The 18757-nt window shown below is 41.4% G+C and overlaps 1 protein-coding gene across 1 annotated transcript in view; it reads right to left on the reverse strand.

The window, feature by feature from the left end:
• The window catches only part of trrap (transformation/transcription domain-associated protein), a 66645-nt gene extending 48531 nt beyond the window's left edge, over window positions 1-18114 (reverse strand). The window contains exons 1-32 of the mRNA XM_089015514.1: window positions 18071-18114; window positions 17202-17396; window positions 16879-16928; window positions 16577-16687; window positions 16388-16492; window positions 16223-16306; window positions 15729-15785; window positions 15513-15638; window positions 14971-15048; window positions 14031-14119; window positions 13198-13294; window positions 12936-13074; window positions 12467-12545; window positions 11882-12116; window positions 11455-11791; window positions 11257-11354; window positions 10147-10341; window positions 9887-10078; window positions 9648-9813; window positions 9299-9555; window positions 9020-9220; window positions 8404-8555; window positions 6393-6592; window positions 6081-6298; window positions 5453-5650; window positions 5098-5358; window positions 4843-5004; window positions 4130-4226; window positions 3730-3851; window positions 2166-2336; window positions 1739-1807; window positions 64-84 (exon numbers count right to left, since the gene is read on the reverse strand). Coding sequence (XP_088871640.1) covers window positions 64-84; window positions 1739-1807; window positions 2166-2336; window positions 3730-3851; window positions 4130-4226; window positions 4843-5004; window positions 5098-5358; window positions 5453-5650; window positions 6081-6298; window positions 6393-6592; window positions 8404-8555; window positions 9020-9220; window positions 9299-9555; window positions 9648-9813; window positions 9887-10078; window positions 10147-10341; window positions 11257-11354; window positions 11455-11791; window positions 11882-12116; window positions 12467-12545; window positions 12936-13074; window positions 13198-13294; window positions 14031-14119; window positions 14971-15048; window positions 15513-15638; window positions 15729-15785; window positions 16223-16306; window positions 16388-16492; window positions 16577-16687; window positions 16879-16928; window positions 17202-17301 — 4467 coding nt within the window. The 5' untranslated portion in view covers window positions 17302-17396; window positions 18071-18114. The remainder of the gene's footprint in view (window positions 1-63; window positions 85-1738; window positions 1808-2165; window positions 2337-3729; window positions 3852-4129; window positions 4227-4842; window positions 5005-5097; window positions 5359-5452; window positions 5651-6080; window positions 6299-6392; window positions 6593-8403; window positions 8556-9019; window positions 9221-9298; window positions 9556-9647; window positions 9814-9886; window positions 10079-10146; window positions 10342-11256; window positions 11355-11454; window positions 11792-11881; window positions 12117-12466; window positions 12546-12935; window positions 13075-13197; window positions 13295-14030; window positions 14120-14970; window positions 15049-15512; window positions 15639-15728; window positions 15786-16222; window positions 16307-16387; window positions 16493-16576; window positions 16688-16878; window positions 16929-17201; window positions 17397-18070) is intronic.
• Window positions 18115-18757: the final 643 nt, after the last annotated feature.

The following is an 18757-nucleotide window of genomic DNA, read 5'->3' on the forward strand; positions in this document are numbered from 1 at the left end:
TGGCTCAAGTAAGCGTCAGAACGTCACCAACACGGGGGACGCAATACCGGGGTCACATCTCACCTCAAAGCCCTCCAATGCCGGCTGTATACCAAAATGGGAGACAGTGATCAGAGTCAGCAGAGTAGCGCATGTGTGTGTTTGTGACATGTCATCTGTCATTGTTCCATATGGAAGGTGAGCAGATGAAACAAGATGATAGTGATGGGCAGTGATGACCTCTATGTACGACCTTGAGAACAATTTGTTATCAGGGGAGCACATAATTGATCGCATTCGTAGATACGTACACGGTCACAAATGAAGATATTCCATCCTTGTAAAATACAAGTCCAAGATGGCGCCCGAGTAGGCAGCCGTCCATAAGTGCTTGTTTTGTTGTTTTTGTGTTGTCACTTGGAGTTCTTATGTGCCGTATGGAACAGATATGGATCGTTTTCTTTAGCATTTTTTTTGCCACGACATTCATCAAAGAGGAGACTCTACTGAGAGGTTGCGCCTTTTCTGCAGCATGAATATGCCAGCACTGTTTTTGATTTGGGACGAATGTCACTGCCATTTAACTATCATTGCATCACTGTTGGCGATGAGAAGAAAGGAGAGTCAGCGCAGAGCACCGATGCGTATGTGGAACTGTCACGGCTTGGAATTGAAGCGGATTTACGTGGGGAAGGAGATGTGAGACAATCGCTTTTCGTCAGTGGATGCTACAGCTTTGTGTTTGCTTTCAACATTTAGCTTGTAGCAGATGTGCACATTCCACCATGACGTCTCTGATCCACTGGTGAAAAGGACGCTTTGATCCTCCGCTTCATGCAACAAAGAGGGAGCAGAAGGTGCTGAAGATTGAATGACTGTGTGTCTTTTGTGTTGTCACATTATTTGTTATTTAAGTTTTTTTGTTGTTTTAGAATTTCAAGATGTCGCCGCGAGAGTGGCTGCCTTTACAGCAGCTCCTGTATTTGTTTTTCTACTTCTTCCTTTCCTTTTTCATCACTTTGCTGCAGTGAAATGTAAATTTCTCCACTGCGAGACTAATGAAGGCAAATCCGATCCAATCCTATCCAAAAGTAAAAAAGTCAATCGGACAGACTGGCTTTTATTTTCCTCAATTTCGCGCCACCCTTCATCATCCTGTTGTTGTCGTTATCAGACTTGGCTAATTAACCACATGACCCCTTGGCTTGACCGCATATTCACCTCACGGTCAATTGGCATATGACAAGGAGTCGGGTTGAGAATAAGAAAAAATAAGTGGGCTACTTTGCATGTCATTATGCAAAGCATTTCAAGATGGGAAAGTCGCAACTCTCATGAAATGAAAGGTTGAAATGGTTTTACTTCCCCAAGAGAGGAAACTTTTTTTTTCTCTCCTCCATGTTACACTCTCACCTTTTCGTTGCCTTTGCAAGGTTATCTGTCAGGAAGATAATGAGCAGACGCAACGCTGTGCCGGCCACCGCAAGCTAGCCTTGCTTCTAATTAATCATTGATTGTAATATGGTCACTCACAACCCATCTGGGAAGAGGCCACGCACAGGATGTGTTGTCTCTATGCGACTTAAGCTTGGTGCCATTTCCAGTTACCCTTAAACGGATCACGTGACGGTTGTATTGACTTGCTGCTTCCGCGTTGGCATCAAACTAAAACGTCAACATGTCAGAGGTATCGAAGTGTCGCATCTGCAGTATTTTTACCACGCGTGAAAGGTGTTTCATCTCGGGCATGTATACTCACACTGCCGTCGCTGCGTTGGCCTCCCTTGTGTGTTATTACTACCACCTCCATCCACTTCCGCAGGTGTTGCTGATGAGACAAAAAAAAAATGAGGCAAGGTAGGCGAGCCCGAACACACGCGTGCATGGATGCATACCGCTTTGCTCAATAAATAAGAAACAAAACATAAATCCATACTTTGGATGTTTATCCTTTAGGTATACCCAGATGGGAAAATCAGATGTGACCGCAATACACAGCACACAGCAGTGTTTAAAGGATAACAAGAAATAAAGAGAATAAAAATACACCATAAGAAACAGGTACACAATATTTATTTTGAAGGATAAACGTAGGAAAATGTGTTTTTGAGCCAGAGATAAAAAAAAACAAGGCCTACACAGGTCTATAAATGCTGATTAAAACATGGGGAATAAACACATCTTACCATCATTTGATCACAAAACTTGTCATTGAAAGAGTTGGGGAAGAGGCGTGTGACAGAGGTCAGACGGTTGACCACGTTGAGCGTAAGGCTGCGGTAGTCACCCAGCATCATAAGTAAGGGTCGCATGTGAGTGTGGATCTGGTCCACCTCAATGGTAGCGCCCTCCAGGAACTGGAAAAGAAAACAGAGGATGGAATATCACATGTAAACATGTTTTAGTATTTTAGATTTTCTGTACTATGTGCATTTGCAATAATATTATGTGACGCATCATCATGTGACGCCATATCATTAACTCATTCAATGACATTCACGAATGTAGTCAGAAATTGAAAATATGTTCGGGTTTTGTTTTTTTCAGGAGTGGGTGTCGATAAAGCACTGGCCATGGCCTCTGGCATTTTTTTTCTTTTCCACGAAGGGCCGGCATTCGCCTTTTGTCCATGTTAGCTCTTTGTTCCAGCTTCAGCTGTTGTTAAAGTCCTACATAAATCAATATGTATTGTATTGAATTTTGTACAGCTACCCCCATTTCAAGCTCTGATAACTCCAGTCCCAAATAATTTAGGAATTAACTCTACGATAACTCCAGCCCCATATAACTTAGGAATTAACTCTTTTTTCTGATAAAAGAAGAGAGTCTAAGGTGTCTAATGCTGCAGTGAATGTTTATGAAGTCCTAAAACTCAATATTTTGTGCGTCCTGCAATTTGAGTGAAAATGACAAAAACCCTGGCATTGGAGTGGACACATTTTTGCACATTGTCTGGCAGTGAATGAGTCAAACATTGGATTTTCCTTGCCTTGCCAAGGTTTCTCACATGGTCCATTTCTAAATACACACTGTAAACTGCAAACAGTTGGGAGACGAAAAGGTCACACAGATATGGGCCGGACACACGAGAGAAAGATGCATGGAAGAAGCCACATTCATTTTACTCTCGGTGGAGAGAACAAACATCCATCCTGTATTGATCCGGCCACAGCAATGCTCATTAGTGCTATCAGGGCAGAGATGAAAGAAAGAGTGTGTGTCTGTGTGTGAGGGGGGTAGGGGGTCGTAGGATAAAGAGTGATGGCGTTAGAGAGAGAAAATGAAGGGCACAGAAATTGAAGGAGAAAGGGGACAAAGAGCATCTAGGGTGAATGGATTGGGGTCTTCATGGTATGGATCATCTGGTAAATAAGGGGCCTTGGGCTGGTTCACTCAGTCTGATAAAGCATGGAAAGTTCCGATGAATGAGTGGATGAATGATCTCTGCAATTAAAGATGGCGTGAATATGGCATGTTGGAGAAACAAAAAAGAACCAGAGATGAAGGCAAAAAAAAGAGATGAACAAACAGATGCATTAAAAAAACATGAGTGTGTTTTACAGCCCGAGGGCAGTGTTGAATTTCAGTTGAAAGCAATATTGTCCGTGAAGGTTTTACTTAAAAGGAGTTTTATATTCAGTACATTTATTTTTGGCAAGTGTGAGACACGAAAATAACTAAAAACATATCAGCCTGACAAATGAGGCGAGGGGTAGTATATAATTTATTGTATTTTTTTTAAGTACTGACCTTCCTCATGCATGCCTCGCCTGCTTCCTGGAGCTCACTGTTGGTTGAGTTGAGTGCCTTGAAGAGGGCGGCGATGATCTTCTCTCTGGATTGTGGTAAGTAGTTGCAGGCAGCCAATGCATCTAAAGAAGGTCGTAAATAAATGTAGAAATTCAGACAATGTTTATGCTAGCAATGCTAAGTACTATTCTCATCCACAAAGATTCGATTGCCTTGGCAAGACATTTTATTGCTCCACAAAGCGTAATTGTCCAGCCACGGTAGCTTATAGGCCAGTTAATTGTATATTAGACAGTTGGCAGACGACGTGGCCAAAACACGTTGCGATTCGTTGATGCGGAGCCAAATCCACTCGATGACTACAAAAAAAAAAAAATAATAATAATAAACATTAACTCACTGAGAGCGGCGATGCGCAGGGGTACCAGAGATGGGAGGCTCTTGTAACATGGCAGCTTCATCAGCGCAGCATCATCTGCCTCACACAAGTTCAGCAGCTGAGGATAAAACAAACAGCAAAAAATGTCAGATTTTCTTTGGTTGAGAATGACACAATTGTGGGGAAAAAGTAGAACTGGGCATTTTTTTTTTTTTTTACTCATTCACTGCCATTTACAAATTTATTTGGGAATTGAAAATATAAAGTAGAGATTCCTGAATTTGTTCGGATTTTGTTTATTTTTGCTCGGGTGCCGATAAAACGCTGACCAGACCCCTGGCAATGTTTTTTCCCCTTACTCAAGGGGGCAGCATTACCCTTTTTCCATGTTATCAATTTGTTCGAGCTTCAGCTGTTGTTAAAGCACAATATATACACCAATACATATGTATTGCATTGTATTTTGGACAGCGACCCTCATTTCAAGCTCATATAACTCCAGACTCATATAACTTGGGAATTAACGTTTTTTTTTCTGATGAAATGAGAGAGTCTAAGGTTTCTTACGATTCATTGAATGTTTATGTAGTCCTAAAACTCAATATTCTGTGGGTCCTGGAATTTGAGTGACAATGACAAAAACTCCTGCACCGGAGTGGACACATTTTTTTGCACATGCCTGGCAGTGAATGAGTTAATCGAGGATATAATTCTGCTTGTTGCAAAACGCTTACCTCTGTATAGAAGACCTTGTGCTCCATTACGTTGAGATCCATAGTGAAAAGACGTGGCTGCAGGGTGGTGCAGAAGGTATTGCCTTCCATCAGGCCAATTTGGGCATTTGCGGGTTGGTGGCGCAGAAGATGTTTCTTGGGGGGAACCATATCTTGCAAAACCTGATCAATCGATTCAAATCAAAAACATCTACATGTTTAATCGGGATTACTTTCTCCAGGTGATTAACAACGCGCGGATCCCGAATGTTCGACCTCTTTGTGCGGCTCCATGATGACAGTGACACTCTTGCCAGTGACCTGAGCCAGCACTTGAAGGGAGTGCATGGCCTGCTTCCTGACCGTGGAGTTGGGAGAGGTGACCTCTCGAACGAGGTCATGTGTTACCATGTGGAAAGATTTATCTTGGGCAGTCAGGAGGTCTTCTGTTTTTTCTTCATCCTTCAATGGAGTGGCGCAGCGTACCAGCAACTGCTCCAGGGTTGTCTTTGCCATGGCGACAGCTCCATTTGACACCTGGGGTAAAGGTCAATTGAAAAAAAGTAAGCAATTCCTATTTGCTCGACATATGTACTAAACCGGGGGTCTGAGCAAAAATATTTAACCTCACCTCTCCCGTGAGATCCATCATAACAAACAGCAGGGCCTTGAGAAAAGTGAGCTGGTTTTGGAGAACCCAGATGAGAGGCAACCTTTCCATCAGGAACTTGATGGACACCACCCCTCCGAGTTTGGCATACCACGCTTGCTCGTAGCAGCAGGCGCACAGACGCTCCACGATGTAAGAGAACAAGGGAAGCTGACATGCCTGCAAATGAAAACACAAGTCAAGCATGCAACAAATCTGAAGAAATGTAATTATGTCGGAACGATTCATTTGTGATTACTTCTTTTTATTTTATTTATTAATGCATCCTCATTGAATGAAAAAAATATATCTATACATTTTTCATGATATAAGGCACGCCCTCGTTAGGTGCTACTGTGTGCCTTACTGTGCCACTGTGTGCCTTACGCACTCCTTCTTCCACAGGGGGGAAACGGAGTCGGTGGCTGCTGACAGTATTGGTAAGTGGCTCAATTGTGGCTCAATATTACTTCACATAGAAGGCACAGGGTCATCTTTTGAAGAAAATCAAGACTTTTGGGTGTGCGTTATACACCGGAAAATGTGGTAATTCAACAAAATGTTGCCAAACACAAGCAACAATAAATAATAAAACCCATCAGTGACTCACCCTCTCCTTGGAGCCTAGAATGATACTGGCCACATCAAAGATAACCGCCAAGGCCACCTCTCCGATCTTACACAGCTCCTTCTCTTCGTAGGCCATGCAGATGGCTATAGCATCGATCAAGACAAGTGGATCCATGCCCTTTGACCCGTTCTCTTCACTATGGAACATGGCTGTGCTCGGCTGACTTCCCAGTTGGTAGCACGGCAGCAAAAATGGACCTACGGGAACGCAAATCCGCAAATGCATTTTAAATAATGACACCGTAGACATCGTAATAGCTTTATTGTGCTAATTTTAAAAAGCGTATCTCACCACACTGCTGAGCCACGGCGACCATGGTGTAGTGGCGAATCAAGCTGGCTACAAAAGGTAACGCACTGGGCCGCAGGTCCTTTATCACAGCGGACATGAATGCTCCAGTCAAGGCCTGCTCAAACGTTCGGCGGGCGGGGGTGTCTTGCGCCTTGTAGCGATGAGAGATAATAACATTGGGGATCCACTTCTCGGTAAAACTGTAAGGGAAAAAAAATAAAACCGAACAAATCAGCATACTCAGTGTGTTCTAAGCAAAAAATAAGAAACATATTTTTGTTATACTTGTTGCCTCACTGATTATATCAATGTGATAAACTGGATTAATGCATTAATACTCTCGTAAAAAATGCCAATAAAGTAGCATTTTCATTCATTTCTTCATTTCTTTAAAAAAAGCACATATATAGTACTGAAATAACCACAACCTTTACAGCGAAAAAAGGTTTTGATTTGCACTTTGTCCTTTTAGTTTGTCGCACCTCAGCAGCTCTTCTGGTGTCTGTTGGTATTTATTAACAATAGCTCAAGGCAACCGGGTCCGTCGTATTATTGAGCAGCTGTTTTCTCCATGCTTGAGCTTGTTCTTTATAATGCCACATGCCGGGGGTAGACCAGATTGATCGGTTCATCTATTATTGTTCTTCCAAAAAAAAGGCTGCCATTAGTGGCACGGCGGTGGGTAGACAGGTGGATTAGGTGAGGAAGACAAGTAATGTAGAAGCCTGGGCGAAGACTGCCGGAATGTCTGTTCAATTGGCTATTTTGTCATTCATCACGTCAATGTAACTGTGTACTTACAACGGTGACGTTAACTCATTCGCTGCCATTCCCGAATTTATTCGCCAATTAAAAATTGTGACGTGGAGCTTCATTACTGAATTTGTACGGATTTTGGATTTTCTTACCGGGGGTGCCGATAAAGCTCTGGTCAGTCCTCTGGAAAGGTGTTTCCCTTCCACGAGGGGGCAGCATTTGCCTTTTGTCCATTTTAGCGCGTTGTTCGAGCTTCAGCTGTTGTTAAAGCGCTATATAAATGTATGTATTTTATTGTATTTTGGATAGCCGCCATAATTTAAAGCTCAGATAACTTCAGACCAATGGAATTTAGGAATTAACTCTTTTTTTCTGATGAAAGAAGAGCATCTAAGATGTCTTCGGCTGCGTTGAATGTTTATGTAGTCCTAAAACGCAACAGCTTCAGGTGTTGTTAAAAATCAATATGGATGTATTGTATTTTGAACAGCCGCCCCATTTCAATCTCAGATAAATCCAGACCCAATTAACTATTTTTTCTGAAGAAAAAACAGCATCTAAGATTTCTTACGCTGCATTTATATAGTCCTAAAACGCAATATTGTGTGGGTCCTGGAATTTGAGTGAAAATGACAAAAACCCTGGCACTGGAGTAGGACACATTTTTGCACATCATCTGGCAGTTAATGAGTTAAAAGTCATCTAATCACAAAGAGAAAGAACGACGGGAGCATCAATGAAGAGAGAGAAAAAAAAATATTTCATGAGGGACAACGAATCAAGATGTCTTGACAGTGGAAGAAGCAGTCGCAAGCCTCCTCGCTCACCCCCGCCTCCCTCTTCATAAGTGACACACTTCATTACCCCTGCAGAAACGCGGCACAGGGACACACTTGTCTTACTGCATGAGTGTAAGTGTGCGTGGAATGAAAGGAGAGGGATAAAGGGGCCAGGATGTAGCAGCAACAGACAGAAGAAAGTCAATTAGCCCCTGCCCGGGATCAATGATGGTAATGTGACTAACCCATCCCACAAGCACACCTCTTCTCCCTTGTTGTCTTGTAGGCTCACGGTCCACTGACAGCAGCTTATGAGGACAGCTGAATATTTATTCTTATTTACTTCCCTCACCATACAACATACTCGACTGCCGTGTGGATTCCCAGCCATCCTTTGAAAACTATGACTGTCATCCTGAATTAGCGCATCAAGAATATGGTGACGTCTAACATCTTAGAAATTAGCGTTTGCTTACTTGGGATGAGAAAGAAGCTGGTACAGAGCGTGTTTGTTATCATCCAAACTGGTCATGGCCACCAGGAAACATTTAATGACCTCCCACGCCTGGCGTCTGTAGTACGGCTCCGTGTTGGCGCTTTTGAGACAGTCGAGGGCTGTCTCAATTGCCTAAAATCCAGGGTAGAGCATATAAAACATTTTTTAAAAAATCCTTATTGAAAAGCTTTTCTTAACTCATTCACTGCCAGATATGTGCTAAAATGTGTCCACTCCAGTGCCAGGTTTTTTGTCACTGTCACTTGAACTCCAGGACCCACAGAATATTCAGTTTTACGACTACATAAACATTTATGGAGACATTTTTTTGCAGTGAATGAGTTAATGTTCCATGCTTTGTTCAATCTAATTGCAAATGAAACTTCTCTGACGTCTACTAACACAATTTTATATTCAATTCAACTTCTATGACTGCCAGTTAGAGAAGCAAGAGTAAATAGTCCCATCATAGTGGACCAAACTTGCTTGATGATTATGGACTCGGTTGAAGTTACACGGGAGATGCATGCAAATTGCACACGCTTATCAGAATAAAAAAATACTACACCCTGCGGTAATGGCGATGGGGCTTTTACCTTCTCCATCGGGAGCTGTATCGAGGCTTTGCAGTCGGCGAACTCAGCCTTGATGCTGGGCCCTTGCACCTCAGTCACCATATAGTGCAGCCTCTGAGACTCCTTCAGCATCTTTCTGTTACTCCCACCAAACTTTCCCAACACCCGATAGGCGACGTGTGAGATGGTCTCAGCCGGGTTGCGAAGGGTCCGCCACAAAGCCTTGTCGCACAAATAACCAACCAAAACGTTAAAAAAAACAGCTTGATAAGAATTACAGTCAAATGTAAAATGTCATACCTGCATTAGCTCAGCCCTGACAGGTTGAATGTGATCATACAGGAAATCCGGTTGCAGATTGTCCACACAAAGCTCTAAGGTGCGAAGCCCTTGGCTCACGAGAGTCTGAGACCCGTTGAGGGCTGACACCAGCGGATCCATGAGCATGGGTAAGTACGGCAGCAAAGAGCTAAGACGCACCGGTACCGTCAAACATAACTCCACAAAAAGGTCCTTCATGTGCTGCTTGTGAAGGCCACTCTGGAGCATGTTCAGACCTAACGGCATGAAAAAGAGACACAGATGAGAAGGGAAATGTAGGGATTGTATTTTTACAAGCAAAGATTGACACATTTGGGAAGATGTGTACCTTGAAGCAAATTGGGGAGAAGAGGGAGGAACTCTTGGTACAAAAGGTCATGACTTCCTCCACCAATGGAGCGAAAGAGTGCCCGCAGGAACAGGAAGTAATTGTAAGGCTCTTTAGCGGACTGGGCCAGTTCCATTGAGCTGTTGACGATCTTGTGAAGGTGCGGCTAGGGAAATATGAATTATATTAACACCCATGCGGAACAAAAATAAAATAATAACTCAAGCGAGGTGACTGACTTTCAGCATTTGTTCATTCTCAGCTGCAAAAAGCGACACGGATCCAAACACCAGTTTAAAGAGCTTGAGGTAGAGATTCGAGAGCTCTACATTTGAGCCCATCTCGGGAAGTCTTTCCAGAAGGTATTCCACTAAGATGGTGGCAAAAAGAGCTGACGTTGACAAATTGGCCAGGAAAGAGTTTGCCACGATCTGAGAAAAAGCAAGACAAATTAAAATTTGAAGAAAATACAATTTCCTACGCTTACGATTACGTCTACCTGGAGTGCATAGTTCTTGGAAATTCTCTCCACCATGTACGGAACTGTGGTTTGAAAAATCTCCTTGAAAGTAAGGGGGTTCATCATAATAAAGACCCCAGCAAAGTGCTCCAGAACTTCTTTCTCCTCTTTCATTCGTACCGCTTGGCAGTTGGCCACTCTAATGTATGCTTGCTGGTTATTGGCAACTTGAACCTGGACACATGAGGAAAAAAAAAACAAGGCAGCTTTCAGACATTCATTGATTTTTAGATCCATTTTCATTTATTGCCCAACTTTCGCTTCGGATGTTAAATGCGCGGAGATGAAATACACACGCTCCCCAACTTAAAAACGGGATACAGTCCGCGCGGTCGTTCGTAAGGTGAATTTGTTCGTAAGTCGCTTTTTGTATGGAATGTTTGTTTCAGGCTTATATAAGTACAGTAAAGTGTCGTTATATCAATATCGGTTATATCGATAGTACTGCTTATTACGATACTATTTCTATGAACGCAAATTTACATGCCGCAGGATCGGATATATCGATAGTCCGGTTATATCGATATTTTTTCCGACTCCCGAGAATATCGATATAACGAGACTTTACTGTATGTTTAAGATTTATATAAGTGTGTTTAAGTATTTTATAAGTAACCTGGATTGGAAAGATACACATTTAATCAAATATACAGACACTCCCCAACTTACGAACATTCCAGTTACGAAAAACGGCACATGGGAACATTTTTGCGGGTACTGTATGTCAAAAAATGTTTGGACCAAGATGCTGTAAGTTAGATTTTGTACTGTGCGCCTTTTGAATTTATTTTATGACTGATAGAGTCTGTGTTTTATACTTCCCCGTTCAGTGTTTGACTTATACATACATTCCTTACAAAATATAGCACTGAAGCAACTTACGAACAAATTCACCTTACGAACGACCGCTCGGAACGTATTTCGGAAGGTGGGGATCGTCTGTATGTTCTATAAAGATATGTACATGTACAACTGGAGTGATTATTACATAGGTTACTACAACATTATTCGTGTATACCGTAGTTCGTAACTCGAATGTTCGTAAGTAGGGGAGCATCTGTACCAAATTCAGAATCCCTCTTATTGTACCTGATAAATATCCAGAGCTTGCATGGCATACTTGACCAACTTAATGTAGATTTGCGTTTCCTTCGGCTGGAGCTGCTTGTTCGGGATGAACTGAGCTTCTGTGTAAAAATAAATAAAAAAACAAAACAATAAATAAATACTGTGATTCCTTTACGTTGAATCGTGGTTGCCCATGAGTGATTTTTAAATCAGTTTTACCTCCAGGGGCCTTGCAGGAGGTGATGCCCCACGTGATAGTTTTCACTCCACAGACCAAAGTTTTCACTAAACTACGACAATCCGACACTTGAAACGTTTGTTTGTCCTCCTTTTCGCCCTGTCGGTCGAAAGCGGCGGCGGGAGGCTGAGGCGCACTACTGACAGGTGTCGGGGGAGCAGGAGGCGGGATGGCAGGGGTAATAGAAGGCGTGGGTGTGGCCGGAACGCCCGGTAAGACCCCTGGTTCCACTACGCCCATTTCCGACTGTGGTTTGCATTTTTTGAAGATGGAGACAAGCTGGTAGCGTGCAATGGTGTGGAATTTCAGCACAAATACCTGATGGAGACAAAAAGACAAGACAGATAGATAGATAGACATTTTTATTTGGAGACGCAAAAATCTTTGTGACTTCTTTATGCTGTCTACCTCTAACATCCTCATGAGGATGTCTCGCCCGTTTCCGTTCTCCTGCTCCGACTTTGAACGAATGCAGTCCACCAGGTTGAGCAAAAGCTTACAAGACATGGTTTGAATATTGCTCGGGAGTGATTCGTCATCTATGTTCTTGGCAAAAAGTTGCACGGCTAATGATAAATCGGTCAGGGGAAGGTTCTGGCGAACGTGGTGAACCAGGTCGGCGAGTGTGCTGTAAGCCAACGGTCTGAAAAGAGAGATGGTAAAAAGCTGCCGTCACCTTCCAGGTGAGATAATGAGTGACAATGATATTAGCCGCTAGTTTTCAACAGCTTCTCCGTTTTACTAATTTAAAATGACAGTTGGATCACCGAAGTGGCGAGGGTGGCGTGGCAGGTTAAAGACATTTGCACATCCAACCTACGGGGAAAACCAAGCGCCCATTTCCCCCACAGGGGCGTACATGACAATTTGACAGACGAATCTCAGATGCGGTCAGCATCTGAGACGTGCGCCTCATTAACATGCAAAAGGACTGGGAAGCTGTCACAGCACTAAACAAGGAGATGATTGTGATAGATGCACACGCATACTTACCGGAGTGTCTCTCGGGCAGTGTATCCACAACCAATGAGGATCGATTCATCAAAAAGTTTATCCATGCAGGGTATAAATTCTGAAAAAAAAAAAAAAAAATATATATATATATATATATATATATATATATATATATATATATATATATATATATATATATATATATATATATATATATATATATATATATATATATATATATACAGTAAAGTCTCGTTATATCGATATTCAAGGGAGTCCGAAAAAATATCAATATAACCGGGACTATCGATATATCCAACCCTGTTTGCATGTAATTTTCTCCGTGTGTGCATAGAAATAGTATCGATATAACCGGGACTATCGATATATCCGATATCGATATAACGAGACTTTACTGTATATATATATATCAATCACATTGGCCTTTCTTTCTTGTACAAAATTATGGATGAACGCAAGTTCAATTTTGGTGTGATTTTTCACATACGGTTGCGTAACTCAGTGGTGAGAATATGTTTGGCGGCGATGAGCAGCTCCTTGCGGAGGTGAGCCGTCTCCGAAGGGCAGTTGGTGAGCAGCTGGAGCATGCCCTTCACCATCTGCTGGGAATACTTTCCCACCAGTTCCTGAAATTGCGGACAGACACGCACACGGCGCGCAAAGTATGAACCACTCGACATTTTGTTGTGCAAATGACAGCCTGAAACGGTCATGCGGAAAGTATTGCAAAACATATTAAATGAGTATACCTGGTAGATTCGAATGATATAAGCCAGGAATGAGAGCGTCTTAATCTGCGCGGCGATGAAGTCTGCATACAGCTCCTTGTTATAAAGCTTATGCTGCCTGCAAAGACGACAAAAAAAGAATACGTAGAGAAAAAAAACATGAGAGCTGCTGTAAAGGCAGCCATTTTGAAATGAACAATAATGATGCAACATCAAACACACAGACAGTTCTTCAATCTTAAGCACTTTTCTGCACCCTCTTTTTGGATAAAGCAGTTCTAGATGAAAGAGGAGAGGATCAAAACGTCCTTTTCACCAGTGGATCAATGACGTCATGTTCAAAATGCGCACGTCTGCTACAAGCTAAGTTTTCAAAGCAAACACAAAGCTGTAGCAATCCCATTCCGACGGCTGCCTATTCGGACGCCATCTTGGACTTCTATAGAATACGTGATTCAATTCTACATGCATCGCTTATTCATTTGTGCGGCAGCTGTTACTTTCTCCATACCTTCCGTCGATTCCCGAGGTTTATTTTGCTTTAATTAACTCTGCTCCATTTCCTTTCCGATTCCACAAGTTTAATGCAACCGTCTTCTTACGTTCAAATTTCACCACCCGCTAAGCCAATTTCTACTATTTTAACTTTCCTAAATGGAATGGAAGCCAGCTTTAGTAACTCCATCAAAAAAAAAAAACTGCTGCCAGGAAGGAGCAATGAAGACGGACGGGGGGAGGGTGTGAAGAAGTACCATTCTATTAAACGTGGAACCAATCTCATTCAGAAAGCCATAAAGTGAAAATTAATTTAGTTAGTGGGGGTTGCAATTCCTGTTTGGGCAAATGGATGTTACCTGGCTTGTGGAGACACCTGCAGCGTGATGGTGCTCATGATGAGGGGCACAAACTCTGACACCACATTGTGAATATTCAGCTTGTAGAGCTGTGAGGAATAGGCAGAGGGGAGGGCAAAACATGTAATTGTAATATAGACAACATAATTAAAGATAAGGTGTTTTTTTTTCCCTTCCTCTCATTAACTCATTCACTGCCAGACATGTGCACAAATGTGTCCACAGGGGTTTTTTTTCATTGTCACTTGAATTCCAGGACCCACAGAATATTGAGTTTTAGGACTACATAAACATTCAGTACAGCGTTAGAAATCTGAGACTCTCTTCTTTCATCAGAAATAAATGAGTTAAATCCTAAATTATACAGGTCTGGATTTATATGAACTTGAAATGAGGGCGGCTGTCCAAAATATAATGCAAGCTGGAACAAAGTGATAACATGGAAAAAAGGGAAATGCAGCCCCCTTGTGGAAAACAAATCACTTCCAGAGGCCAGGGCCAGCACTTTATCGGCACCCAAGCATGAAAAAATCTAAACCTCAACAAATTCGGGACTGGCGCTCTATGTCATATTTTCATAAATCCGTAAATGGCAGTGAATGGGTTAACTAGGATTTGGAGAGGAAAATAATCCTGTGTTTTCAATCCAATCACAACTCACACAACGCGAAAGCTTACCAAAAAACACACATTTCCAGCACTTTTATAACCCCCCCCCCCACCCCAATGAGAGATTAGAAACTATATTCTTAATCTCAACACAATTTCAATGCACATGGTTGTGCTCCATTGGTAGTAGGATGGTTAGCCTGTTCTGCCCAAAAACGACGGCTGGGATAGGTTTCACCATGCCCGCGAACTTTATGAGGATAAAGCAGATTGGAAAATGGATAGATGGATGGCTGGTTTTCTTCCCCCTACTCTCTTTCATTTCACTCACCTGATACATTAGCACCACGATGAGTGGCAGCTCTGCAAGCACTTTGAGTGATAAAGATCCTCGTGGGATGATGGTGTGCTAGAGAATAAAGATGACAATGCGAGATGACACTTACACTTTAAAATAAAATGAGCTAATTACAATAAAATGCCTCAAAATCAGCAAGATCCAATCCTTTAGGTTTAATTACAGCACGTACAAGTGTCACACAAAAAAATACAATTTCCCTTACGTTTAACATCCAACAGAAAAGTGTAAAGTTAACACATATGTGACATTGAGATATGTTTTATTATTAGTATTATTAATATCAGTAGTATTATTATCATTAGCATTATTATCATCATTATTATTATAAAAGGGGGACTTATCTACATTACTGTAAAAACTAATTTTGCATCTCAATAAAAGACATCTCTGATCTCTATTAAATCCAACTTTAATGTACATATTGTCTGGAAGAATAGAATTTCAATGAGCCGCTGTAATGTGGTGCAATGCCGCCATTTAGTGGGAAAAAGTGGTAGTTGTAAAGAGAGTACCGTTCGTGTTTCACTGTCGTCCCTTTCAGGTGCAGTTTTGACCAACACGGAGGTGATCATCCCAACCATTTCTGGGGAGGGTACTGTGTTCTCAGCAATTACCTGAGGGTTCTCAAAGTATCGGGCCTAGTGGGCACAAATACACACAAAAATAAATACAATGATAAGAAATAAATGGTTGAAGCAGCAAACAAAGCAATCCAAGCAGATACTTACAACAACTTTGGGAAGGTCTTTGTAAATCTGCTTCACAAAGTCAAGGAAGTGATTAATCTGAAAAGATATAATGGTATGGAAATCAGATTTTCCTGGAATATGTTTTGTAATTCAGTCGAGCTTCATTTTTTTTTGGGGGGGGGGAAAACAGTCATCACAAGTAAATAATAATAATCATAATACATGTTATTTCTAAATTAATTTTGACAACTAGAAAAATAAGATTATGTGATTATGGATGTCATACTGGCAATTATTTTACCATTGGATTGGATAGGATTAGCCTTTATTAGTCTCGCAGTGGAGAAATTTACATTTCACAGCGGCAAAGTGATGAAAGGAAGATGAAAGGAAAGAAAAAAGTCTAAAAATAAAATACAGGAGCTGCTTGAAAGGCAGCCAGTCTCGTCGCGCCATACAAAGCAAAGAAACAACTATCAAAAACATGTAATCATCTGGAAATAACCAATCAGCTATTGGGCTCTGCCACTCACCTCCTGTGAGATTGGAGGACGGAATTGTTTGTGCAGCTCAATTATAATGCGAAGGCATATCAGCACATTTTCCTCATTTTCAATCTGGAAGAGAAAATAGTCAATAAAAACACACGCGAGCCATGTTTGTACATGTTTCTTCAGGATTATGAAAGGAACCCTTACCTCCAAGAAGCGAAACATGACAGACAGGATGTTCTTAGTGTGCGTTCGAAGGTGTTCATTTGTGGGAATGCGGTGGATGATTTCCAGCACCAGCTTCCTTAATTGCTATGGCAACCCAATGTTATATAAGAATAAAATTCCTGGTTTTGTACAACTGGTGTGCATGCAGTGTTTTAGGAATATTGGTACCTGTGTTGGCTTTTCTTGTAGAAACTGCACCTCTCCATCTTGGAGAAAGGTGAGGAAACGAGGAATGATGTGTTCCAAGAAGGTGGAGTACTGAGGAGATGATGTCACATTCTGAAATGGAAACAATAATGAGTGTGGTATTGTGTTATCAACATCTTCAATGACAGTTGTTCTTGTCATGTACAGAGTTGTAAATATTTGTTACTTGGACGCACATACTTCGGTCAATAAAATGCTGATTTTGATAGCCACCATGTCTTTGGCAATATTATAATAAAATCAAATCCATGGTACGGTCATACCTCAAAATTCTCGCTGACTTCCTGCATCATCTTGAGCTTGGTCTCATCAGCTAGAAGATAAAGGACAATTAATCTACTTTGTTAAACACAATTTAACGTTCACAAACTTCTCCAGGGGCTCTCAGATCTTATCAGTTTTACTTTCATTGCCAGTTTCATCGAAAAGGTACACTGTCATTCACACACATTCACTCAAACACACCCACATACAGTACAGGTACCTTTCACTGGACTAAAGCGTATTGCTCTCATCACAGTGCCCTTGCTAAACATACTCAGGCGCGAGCATGTGTGATAATAACTGTTCCCATCAAAGAACCTACGTGTGTTTGCGTCGGTGAGTGCGACCACAAACTGCAGGTATTTTTTCATCAGCGTGGTCTGGTCCACCACGGTGGGACTGGGAGCTGGCCCAAAGGCCATCGTGGCTGCTGGAACAGACTCTGACACACAAGTGCGGAAATGTGGCAAACTAAATGGTTTGCAATGATTTCACTTTGTGCTCATGTTGTGTTGCACTGCATAAAGAAAAAGAAAAGAGCAATTAAAAAAATATTGTTTAGAAACAATGCAGACACCGTATAATAATCAAACAACGTTCAGAACCCACAACTATTGAAAAATTAAGCAGTGTTGTTAAACTTATCTTGGTTTAAAATGGTTGTATGTCATGTTGTTGTCACATGTTGGAAATTCACAGTTTCAGTCGTGTCCACAGTGTAAACACAAGGCAATGCAAAATATCAACAACATAATATTTACACGTCTTTTCTTTCACAAACAAATCAAAAGTGTATTCCAATATAATGGGAGCGTGCAGAGTGAGAGCCACAGCCGGGCGCGTTATGATGACGCCACATAAAGATTCGGCTATCTGCTAGTGCAATTACAGTATAATTTCCGACTTAAACACTGATCACACCGACGTCAAACTTCGACCAACGCTTGCCAATTAGGCGGTCTATCCTTTTTTTACATTTTCAACGAAATCAATCATTATTGATCAACTCAGGCGATTCGCTGTGATCTCTTTTAAGTTAGCTTGTTAAAGAAAGAGACCATTGATTTTGTGCAATTGTTTCAGATATTTTTTACAACGGAAGGATTCATCCCATGCAACAGATGCACAAAACTCAAAAGCAATGAAAATAAAATAAAATAATCAAAAAGAGGAAAAAACAAACCATCTTACCTTGAACGACTTATAAGAGCGAGTCGACCGTATGCACCGCCCTGCAGCTTTGAGCAGCATGCATATCAACGATATCCCTCCGCGCATCGCATACAAAATGCAAATGTTTGATTCTTAATCGCGATGATTTCGTTGTTCATTTGTGATGCTTTCTTTGATTTTTTTCGATGCACGGTGATTGTTTTAGACATGATCGTGATTGTGATATCTTTTTCTAGTGCAAGTGGAAGGATATAGTCTGAACAACAGGGTGGTGTATGGCCATCATTTTCGATGGTCTTGATGGACTACGGTGGCTGCAAAAGGAACAGAGAAACAAAAGCGACACACATATTAGTAGTTTTACTGTACTCGCTATTTCATATACTTTGGGGGTGCAATAATATTTTACAACACATTCCTCCATCAAATAAAACCCTGATAAATATGATATAGATAGAATGTTTGTTGGGACCAGACGTGTAAGGTATTGAGAGCTTATAAAAACTCCACCACTTGCATTTTTGCCCAAGTATTCATGTGCATTATTGTAAAAAAAAATCGTTTAATCAGAAAACCTTATCCTGTGACTGTGAAGTGTCATTGAGAGCTTTGAATGGCGCTTGTAAATAAAATATAATACGTATTCGTTGGGGTTTTATTATATACCACAAGATGGTAGCATAGTATTGGTTTCCAATGACTGAC

This window comes from Hippocampus bargibanti, linkage group LG15 (genome assembly GCF_051943395.1).
Source record: "Hippocampus bargibanti isolate YZ-2025 linkage group LG15, ASM5194339v1, whole genome shotgun sequence".
In the NCBI taxonomy this organism is placed as follows: domain Eukaryota; kingdom Metazoa; phylum Chordata; class Actinopteri; order Syngnathiformes; family Syngnathidae; genus Hippocampus; species Hippocampus bargibanti.